Here is a 10,060-nt window from a genome sequence, read left to right as displayed (position 1 = left end):
CAAAACTCAAGACCGAAAGCAAACAACCACTATTTGACTAGAAGTACGTACTAACAACAATCAAAATGAATAAATAATGTCACCGCAGAGGTCCGGGCAGGTGCAGCTAACTCTTGAGACAGCGGAGACCGGGCGGGAGGTTTAAATTCCGGCGCGCCCGCCTGAGAGCGCCCCCGAGCAGTCGGCGCATGCGCAGAGCTCGTCCTTGCCGCCTCGAAAGCCTCACCCGCATGCGCAGCGTCCCGGAAGTGACGAGCTCCAGGAATGGCGGCGTCCGCTCTCGGCACCCGTAGTGGCCACTGGTTCTCGGCTTTGGCTCTCGGGGTGACGCTCCTCAAATGCCTTCTCATCCCCACCTAGTAAGGACCTACAGAGGCAGGGGCTGGGTCGGCAGGGTGGGCGAGCGAAGCTTGTTCGGATGTCCTGGGCGGGACGAGGAAAGGCCATGTGTTCTCTCCGCCTTTTAAGGCTTTGCCACACGGGTTGATGCTTAACCTGAGAGCTGAAGTATAGCCGTGTCTGGTCAGCTCCGGGTTCTCAGTCCAGAAAGTTGTTAGTATAGTTAAGAACTGAAAGGAAGAAAAGCTACACGGGGAAACATACACGGTGGTCAGATCACACCGGGCTGTGGAAGACATTTGTGTCAAAGATGAGTGTACAGTCAAAACTAAAAGCTCAGGAACCACCACTTATCTGTGTGTCCACGGTGTGAGGCTAACGAGTCCGAGCATGGCAGACATTGCAGTACCAAGAACGCAAATGTATCATTTGACGACAATGTTTTTGTCGCTGATAGACTACATATACAAGGATAGTCCTGTAAGATTATATGTTCCCCTTTAAAAAAAAAAAAAGATTTATTTGTGCGTGTTTGCATGCCCCATGTGTGCGGGCTCCCTGGGAGGGCAAAAGAAGGAGGTGTTGGAGCTGGAGTTACAGGATATTGTGAGCATCCCAGTGTGGGTGTTGGAACTGAACTTGAGTTCTGGGTAAAAGCAACAAGTCTTGCCGGCCGATGGTGGCGCACGCCTTTAATCCCAGCACTCGGGAGGCAGAGGCAGGCGGATCTCTATGTGAGTTCGAGACCAGCCTGGTCTACAAGAGCTAGTTCCAGGACAGGCTCCAAAGCCACAGAGAAACCTTGTCTTGAAAAACCAAAAAAAAAAAAAAAGGCAACAAGTCTTCTTAGCTTCTGAACCATTCTCTCCAGCCCACGAGTTTATTCTCAAGTGATGTCATAACGTTATTAGTTTCTTTAACTTTGCTCTGTAATGTGTGCACAGTGCAGTTTTTCAGAATGTACCCTGACTTTAAGCAATAGATCACTGTAGTTGCTTGCTGTTTGACATCCTGTTTCTAGTCTTGTTTTTGTTTTCTTTTGTTTTCCCAAGTACTTTATTCTAAGCACTATACTAAGTCAGAGCGCCAAGGAAGAAACAATAGAGAGGGGGGAACTCACAACTTCATTGAAGGTTTTGGTTACCGAAGCTAATCTCATCTCCAAACCTGACTAAAATGATGTGAAAATAAAGTAAGTTAAATCCAGGCGTGGCAGCTCATGTCTTTAATTCCGGAACTCAGGAGGCCATCCTGGACTATATGGCAAACCCCTTTCTCAAAAATAACAACATAAATTCTAGGTGTGATAAAGGATATTGTCATATGAACAGCATTCCTCAATTTGAAAGCAGGTGTAGAATGATAACAGTTTTAGCAGACAGAGGAAACTTTAAGCTGGGTACATGCATAATAATTCCAATACTTGGGATGTGAAGGCTAAACACCAAGACCTCAAGGCCATGGTAAGCCTGACAACCTGAGCTGATCCCCAGAAACTACGTTGTGAGAGGAGAGACCAAACTCTCAAGCTGTCTCCTTGCACGCACACTTGAACACAAGCACACAGACTCGTGTACACTTGAGTGCACACACAGGCCACAACTTGCTCCTCCCCCGTGCTCAAAATAAATAAATGCAAGAAATAGAAAAGAATATAAGGCCAGCCTGGACTGTGTGGCCAGACTTTGTCTAATAGGGCTATTGATACACAAAACCACCTCTGTTTTATTTGTGTTAGTTCAAGAGAGTTTCCAAGGCAGGGAGTGTAACCCATGGTAGAGTGTGGTCTCAGTGAAGCAAGAGCTGGATATGGTGGCTCCTGTCTATAATCTCAGCGCTCTGAAAGCAGAGGCAGGAAGGTTGATGCAAATTCAAGGCCTGGCTTATGGAGCAAGTTCAGGACCAGCCAGGGCTGTATAATGACACCCCATCTGAAAACAAATCCTTGGGCTCTTGAGATGCTCAGAGGGTAAAGGGCCCCTGATGGCAGGTTTAACGATCTGAGTTCCATCCGCAAACACATGCAGTGGAAGGAGAGAACAACTGTCGTACATTGTCCTCTGACTTCCACACATGAACCTACACACAAAATAATATAGATTGATTTTAGACATTTGAAGCTCCTTGTAAGGCTTTTTCTGGATTGTGAGGAAGAGAAAGTCACTTTGTGCAGTGGCCTGAGAACCCAGTTTAAGCTTTCTGTCAGCCCTTGGATATCTCTGAGACCCCTTCACAAACCCTAGATCCTCCAGTAAAGCACAGGGAGACCTCTTCATAAGAGAGATGACCGTTTAGGGCTCTGTGCATGTGTGCATGCCGTGTCGTTTTATAGGGTATAATGAGATACGGCTGTTTCAATCTCACGCTGTGCCTGTATTTGCCTTGTGTAGCCATTCCACGGATTTTGAAGTACACCGAAACTGGCTTGCTATTACTCACAGTCTGCCAATATCTCAGTGGTACTATGAGGTAAGTTTCATTTTCACCTTTTAAAATTATATGTACCCTGCCAGGCAGTGGTGGCGCACGCCTTTAATCCCAGCACTTGGAAGGCAGAGGCAGGCAGATCTTTGAGTTTGAGGCTAGCCTGGTCTACAGAGTGAGTTCTAGGACAGCCAGGGCTACAGAGAAACTCCATCTCAAAAAAAAAAAATTAAACAACAGGGCCGGGCAGTGACAGCAAGCTAATCCCAGCACTCAGGAGGCAGAGATAGGCAATCTCTTTAAGTTCGAGGCCAGCTTGGTCTATAGTGCTAGTTCTAGGACAGCTAGGGCTATACAGAAAAGCCCTGTTCTCAAAAAAACCAAATAAATGAATTAGTAAGGAGAACAAAAAGATTATGTGTAAACTAGCTTGGCAACACATGCCTATATTCACAGCCCTAAGAAGCTGGTACCCTCAGGCTCTGTCTGTGGCCTTTTCCCTTCAGTTCTCTTGTTCTCTGTAAGTGCTTTCACTTCCTCCTATGACCTCACCACCACCCGTTGCCCTAGGTCCATCTTTTCTTTCCTTGGCCCAGTGTCACTTTGCTTACATCCTACATCGGAGACTTGAATTAGAAGGAATTCTTCACTACATTGTAAGTGTGGAGGTTAGTGAGTGGGGTGCATTAGAGCCCGAGCGCCTCGGGATTTACCTGGGACCTAAAGCTTCCGTGTTTAGACCTGAGGGGGCGTGAACCAGTCATGACTTCTCCAGACCAGCAGTTGTCTGTCATTCGCTCATATAAGCAGAGGGCTGGACTAACTGTGATGATGCTTGCGTAAATCCAACCCCAGGACTTCAAAAAAGAACTTAAAAAGGAAAATGAGCAGAGAGCGAGCAATCGTTTGTCCTGAGTCTCGCCTTGGTTACAGTTACCTTTCAGTCACCTTGAGCCACCTTGAGTCCCAGTGATGAACCAGTTAGTGCCCAGGGAGCCTGTCCTGTCTGTGGAAAGAGTAACAGGGAGCTGGAGAATGGGCTCTGGCTAAGAGCCTTATTCTCCCAGAGAAACAGGGTTCCAGCCCCTACATGCTGGCTCACAACCGTCTGTAAGTCCAGTCCTGCCCGGGGAACCTACATTCATGCAGGAAAAAGACTCATACATATTTTTAAAATTAAAAAAAGAAATTAAGTGCACAAACAGAGAAGGAGGGTTGTGATTGGTGTCTAGGCCAGTGCATGGCCGAGGAATCCCAGGCTGGTCGGAAGTCCTCCCTCCTCAGCCTCCTCAGTGCTGGGGTTAGAGGTGAGCATTGTGTTCGTTGCTCTCCAATTCTCCTCACATACAAAGAGCTCTGCATGTTTAGCGTGTTTGAAGTGCAATTTTATTTCAGTATGCACCTTGTTTAGTTAGTTAGGACGTTTTAATTTTGACTTTTTTTTTATCATAGGCAACTTCAGAGTGGACCTTGGATTACCCCCCTTTTTTTGCGTGGTTTGAGTACGCCCTATCACATATTGCCAAATTCTTTGATCAAGAGATGCTTAACGTTCATAACCTGAACTACCGCAGCTCAGGAACGCTGCTCTTCCAGAGGTTCTCCGTCATCTTGGCAGATGCGCTCTTTGTGTACGCTGTTCACGAGTAAGTGGCAGGCGTCATGCTGCATGGGCTTTTGTTCATGTGGACAGTATTGAGAAATTGTATTACCACTGATTTTCAGGAAACACAGCCCTGTTCATATAATAGCAAATCTTGAAACAGCAAAAACCCAAGTTGAGCTTCAAAATGCCTAAGGTAATTTCAGGGAGCAGTCTTAGAGGTGTGGTGGAGAAATGGGGAGCTGTTAGGGTTTGGGGTGGCCGTTTGAGAAGATGCTGTGAGTGTTGTTGAACTGATCCAGATAGACCTCCAGGACCAGTTCTCTCACAGAGGCCTGCCCTGTTTGGTAGGACACGCACCTACACATAGTTCACATACATTTTTGCACACACACCCATTGTGCTTCACCACAGTCTGCTTGGCCAGTGTTGTTCCAGTCAACTCTTTATCTCACGGTTGTCACGGTTGGCTAGAGCATTTGCTACTCTTTTTTTTTTTTTTTTTTTTTTTTTTTTTTTTTTTTTTTTTTTTTTTTTTTTTTTTTTCGAGACAGGTTTTCTCTGTGGCTTTGGAGCCTGTCCTGGAACTAGCTCTTGTAGACCAGGCTGGTCTCGAACTCACAGAGATCCGCCTGCCTCTGCCTCCCGAGTGCTGGGATTAAAGGCGTGCGCCACCACCGCCCGGCTGAGCATTTGCTACTCTTATGGAGGACACAGGTTTGATTCCCAGCACCCTCCTGGCAGCTCACAGCTGTCTATGACTTCAGATCCAAGGGACCCAGTGCCCTCGGCAGACCTGTGGGAATCAGGCATGCACATTCTACACACACATACAACAAGCAAAACACCATGTGGAAAAGACTGGCATGGTAACATACATTTGTGATCCCATTACAGAGGTGGAGGATACAAGGAGATCCTTGGTGCTTGTGACCAGTCTGGACCAGCCTACTTGGCAAGTTCCAAGCCAGGGAGAGACCCTGTCTCAAATAAGTAAATAAATAAAAACGAAGAAGAAGTAGTAGAGGAAGAAGAATAGGAGGGAGAGGGGGAGGGGAGAGGAGGAAGAGGAAGAAAATGAATGACAGCCCCTAGAGATCCCCTCACGCTGCCTCCTGACGCTGGGATGACAAGCCCTGAGCTCAGGTTTTGTTTTGTTAATATTGGTTCAGGTCCCCACGCCTGCACAGCAGCCTCTCCCGAAGGATATTGTCAGCGTTGTAATTGTCTCGGTAGTGTTCTATCTATTTTTGAGACAGGGTCTGAATGTTTTGCTCTGTGTATAAATATATGGGTCATACATGCACATTGGGAAATGAGCCCAGCCAAAGTCTTGCTTTTCATTGCTTAGCTTGTCACAAGAGCTGTGCTCTGTCTCTGAGTTATTTATTTTTATTTATTTTATTGAGAGAAGGTCTCAAGTTGGTTTCAGGTTTGCCATGTTGTTGATAATGTCCTCTTACTACCTCTGCTCGTCAGAGCTGGAATGCAGACATGCACTACTGACTTCAGGGTTGGTGCAGGGCCACCTGTGTGCCAGGCCAGCCCCCTGCCAACAGAGCCACGCCCTTGGCCCACACTTGTCACGTGTAAGGGGCTGAGCTAGTGTGTGCACTCTCATTTTTAAAATCCTTACTTTGAGGACTTAGATTGCTATTTGTTGGCTTAGTTTTATTAAATGAACACTTGTATCTGATCAGCACACCCAAGGAAAAGATGCGGGCAGCCCTGAGATCGACCATGGACAACATGGACAGTTTGTCAGAAAAGGCGGAAAGGAAGTATTGCGATGTTGTGATGAAGCTGAAAGTTGTTTCTGTTCCCCTCCTGATGTGTCCATGTAGGTGCTGCAAATGCATTGACGGGAAAAAAACAAGCAAAGAACTTACAGAGAAGCCCAAGTTTATTCTGTCCGTGCTGCTGTTGTGGAACTTTGGGTTGCTGATTGTAGACCGTATCCTTGGTGTGCTTAATCTTATAGTGTAAACTTGATAGGTTAATTGTGGAGTGAGGATTAGTCAGTGTAGGTCTGGGCTACTTAACTCCACAAACTACTTTCTCCAGATGTACTGGATTCTGGTTATTAAAGTAATTTGTCCCCAAGTAGTTAATTTGGAGTACCAGTTAAACTATTATTTTTAATTTACTCATTAAGAAAGCATCCACAAATTCCGTACCTTTTCATAGTACAGTTCATTATGAATGTAGTGTGCTCATTTCCTTGACATCCGTCCAGATATTCATTTCCAGTACAATGGCTTTCTGTCTGGGCTCATGCTGCTATCCATCGCACGGATATTTCAGGTGAGCACGGAAGAACCTGAGGAGATTTCCCGTTCAGTTTGTAGCTTATACAGATGATGCTGTAGTGGGTGATAGATATTATTTGCCCCCTCATTCAGAATTTCACTATATAGATACTTTTATTGGTACTTCCACAGATTCTACCTGCTCTTAGGATGATAAGTTTTCTTTATTTTATAAATGGGAAAATTATATCCTAAAAAAATCATTACAGTGTGGCAGGTGTGGATCAGAGTGACTGAACTGTTTCTGTCGGTAGAATCTCCAGGAGCATTTTCTGTTGAAGTAATTAATGGTGGTGTTTTTTCATGAGAAGCTTGTAAGATAGTTAGAATAATGTGATGGAAATAGGGAATTTGAAATCAAAAGACCCATGCTTCTATCTTAATGCTAATAAAATCATAAGGCTCAGCCAGGCCTTAACATTACCGTATTCGGTTCTTCTCCAATTCCTATGAGGTAGATAGAATTCAGACTTCTATGTTAGAAATTAGCTAGGGCTTGTCTGAAGTTTTGTTTTCTGAACCAGGATACCATTACTCCTGTAGATTAAATACCATATTCACTCCCCTTAGCCTGGCATGGTGGTAACCCCTATAGTCCAGCTACTTAGAAGGCTGAGGTAGGTGGATCTTTTGGAGCTGGGCAGTCAGGGCCCATCTGCTCAATGTCATAGTGAGACCAAACTAGAGATAAACTCGGGGTCTCACACACACTAGGCAAGTGCTGTAACCACTGGAGGTTTCGTTCTTGTTTGTTTGTTTGTTGTTTAATAGGATAAGGTGTAGCTCAGCAGGAGAATGTGCGTCTGGATGCACTAGGCCTGGATTCAATCCCCAGCACAAGCCATACCCACGAAACAATTGTTTTTCTCACAGCACAACAGATAGGATTCATTCAGTCCTAGTTTCGAGTCCTCGAATGCCCCTCACTCATTTCCTCCTGGTGCTGCCTTCTCAAACAACCGTTAGCCAAGGCTAAGAAGCCAGCGTTGGTGTATCTGAACTTCATTAACTTTTCTGCTAATGTCTTCCTTCTGTTTCAGGATCCACTGCAGGATTTACATACTGCATTTCATCCACTTTGAACTTAAAGCCATTTCCCTGTCTGTCTCCTAGAAAAGGCATATGGAAGCGGCATTTCTCTTCGCCGTCCTCCTGCATTTCAAGCACATCTACCTCTACATAGCACCAGCCTATGGTATCTATCTGCTGCGATCTTACTGTTTCATTGCGAGCAAACCAGGCAAGTCTGAGCAGTGGTAACCAAATCCTTATTTTCTTCCTTGCAGCTTACACTGTTATGGAGCGTTATAGAGTCGCCTGGGTGCTGATCTATAACCCTTCAACCATCCACAGAGAGATCAGTGTATTCCCCGGGCACGGTGACGTCACCTCTAATCCCAGTACTAGGGAGGCTGAAGCGGGAGGACATTTGGGCTATGTGTCGAAACCCCTTCTTCATGCTCCTGGTAACGCGGCTCTCCTTTTCTGTAGATGGCAGTGTCCGATGGGGCAGCTTCAGCTTTGTCCGCCTACTTTCCCTGGGACTGATTGTTTTCCTAGTTTCTGCTCTTTCGTTGGGCCCTTTCCTAGCCTTGGTAAGACATTTTATTTCTGATTTTCACTTTTTAAAAAGTACTGTAAGTCATGGTTTTGCTGTTTAGAAGGAACAGTAGAGTGGGGGGGGGGTGAAGCCGTTGTAAAAGCTCCTTTCTTACCTTCCTACCAAGGGGAAGGGAAGTGCTCTCCACACATGTTGGTCATGTTCAAGTGGCATGGAACTGTGGTTACACTCGGGAATTAATTCTCATTAATATTTCTGGCCTCTCAGATCATCCTTTGTAGACAGTAAACGCTGGAAAGTACCTGCAATAGATGTCCAAATATCTTTTTTTCTCTCTTGCTGCACACCCTGAAATGAGTGTTTTACTTCCTATTAAGGGAGGAGAACCATATCTAATGTGCCCTGCTCTTTACCACTTCAGGCTTAGCTGGAGCACAGTCTGTGCTCTCCCTGCGCCTTATCAATTCCGTGTGCTTCCTAGCAGGAAGAATGGTTTTAGCAGGAAGGTTTTAGGTGTCTTCTCCTGGCCACTTGGGAAGGTTAGGCAAAGAGGTCTATGGCTTGATTGAGATCATTCACCTGTAGAAACAAAGATTGGAACCCAGACTGCTGAACTTCTTATGCAATGTGCCACAGGCAGTTTTCCTGCTTTGTTTTAGAATTTGGAAAAAGTTGATGGCTGTTTAATTGGTTTCATTTCTCCTTTTCAACAGAACCAGCTGCCACAAGTCTTTTCCCGACTCTTTCCATTCAAGAGGGGCCTTTGCCATGCCTACTGGGCTCCAAACTTCTGGGCTTTGTACAATGCCGTGGACAAAGCCCTGTGTGTCATTGGTATGGTACCAGCTTTCTCACGTAGACTACAAGTAGTTCTCTCGGGAGGTGGAAACACCCGCCCGTGCTGTGTTTGGGTGTGTGTTCTGGATCACTTGGTCTCCAGCCCCGCACTTCAGCACAAGATGAGTGGAGCCAAATTGTTTGAGATCGAGTCTTTCGTGCAGGAAGCAGACTGCATTGCTTACAAATGTCCCTTGTGGCAGTGAGGTTATAGATGCTTTCCTTGAATGAGTAGATTAAGCATGTGGGCGCTTTTTAAGAATTACCTTTAATCATATAGGGGAGGGTGTACACTTGAGTGCTGATACCCACAGAGGCTAGAGGTGCTGGATCCCCCTGGACCTGGAGTTACATATTTATAGGGAATTGATACTTTGTTTACTTATTTATTTTTAGGAATTATAATTTGGTTTCCTCCCTCACTCATCAGTCCAGTGTCACTGACACTGGCGTTCTCACAAAGTAACTTCAGACGTTTGTATTTTGAAAAGCTGTTGTCCGTTCAGCTTAGTGTGCAGCACAAGGCCTAATTACCCTGCCTGAGCCAGGAAATGTGCCCCACCTTGTGTACCTGCTCCCCAAAGATGCCTTACATGGAAATTAGTGTCGGGTTCAGATATTTAGGGGAATAGCCATTAATAGTAAGGTAAAATCGGGAATTATCTCCACTGGTGGAGTGCAAATCCTAGTTCTACCAGCATTGCGTGATCCAGGTGCAGTGGGGTACGCCTGCAGCCCCAGCTCTCAGCATTGCGTAGTTCAGGTGCAGTGGGGTACACCTGCAGCCCCAACTTTCAGCATTGTGTGATCCAGGTGCAGTGGGGTGCACCTGCAGTCCCAGCTTTCAGCATTGTGTGATCCAGGTGCAGTGGGGTACACCTGCAGCTCCAGTTTTCAGCATTGTGTAACCACGTGCAGTGGGGTACACCTGCAGCCCCAGCTTTCAGCATTGTGTAACCACGTGCAGTGGGGTACACCTGCAGCCCC

General features: G+C 46.0%; 1 protein-coding gene across 2 annotated transcripts in view; it reads left to right on the top strand.

The window, feature by feature from the left end:
• Nucleotides 1–231: 231 nt before the first annotated feature.
• Nucleotides 232–10,060, top strand: part of Alg8 (ALG8, alpha-1,3-glucosyltransferase) — a 17,115-nt gene continuing 7,286 nt past the window's right edge. For both annotated transcript variants that reach the window (XM_026784434.1, XM_005357553.1), the window contains exons 1-8: nt 232–359; nt 2,730–2,808; nt 4,216–4,409; nt 6,211–6,320; nt 6,603–6,670; nt 7,789–7,915; nt 8,167–8,270; nt 8,950–9,070. In XM_026784434.1, the coding sequence (XP_026640235.1) occupies nt 265–359; nt 2,730–2,808; nt 4,216–4,409; nt 6,211–6,320; nt 6,603–6,670; nt 7,789–7,915; nt 8,167–8,270; nt 8,950–9,070 (898 nt within the window). In that variant the 5' untranslated portion in view covers nt 232–264. The remainder of the gene's footprint in view (nt 360–2,729; nt 2,809–4,215; nt 4,410–6,210; nt 6,321–6,602; nt 6,671–7,788; nt 7,916–8,166; nt 8,271–8,949; nt 9,071–10,060) is intronic.

This window comes from Microtus ochrogaster, chromosome 22, assembly GCF_000317375.1.
Source record: "Microtus ochrogaster isolate Prairie Vole_2 chromosome 22, MicOch1.0, whole genome shotgun sequence".
NCBI classification, from domain to species: Eukaryota; Metazoa; Chordata; class Mammalia; order Rodentia; family Cricetidae; genus Microtus; species Microtus ochrogaster.
The sequence above is the reverse complement of the archived record's forward strand: the minus strand, read 5'-3'. Positions and strand labels throughout refer to the sequence as shown.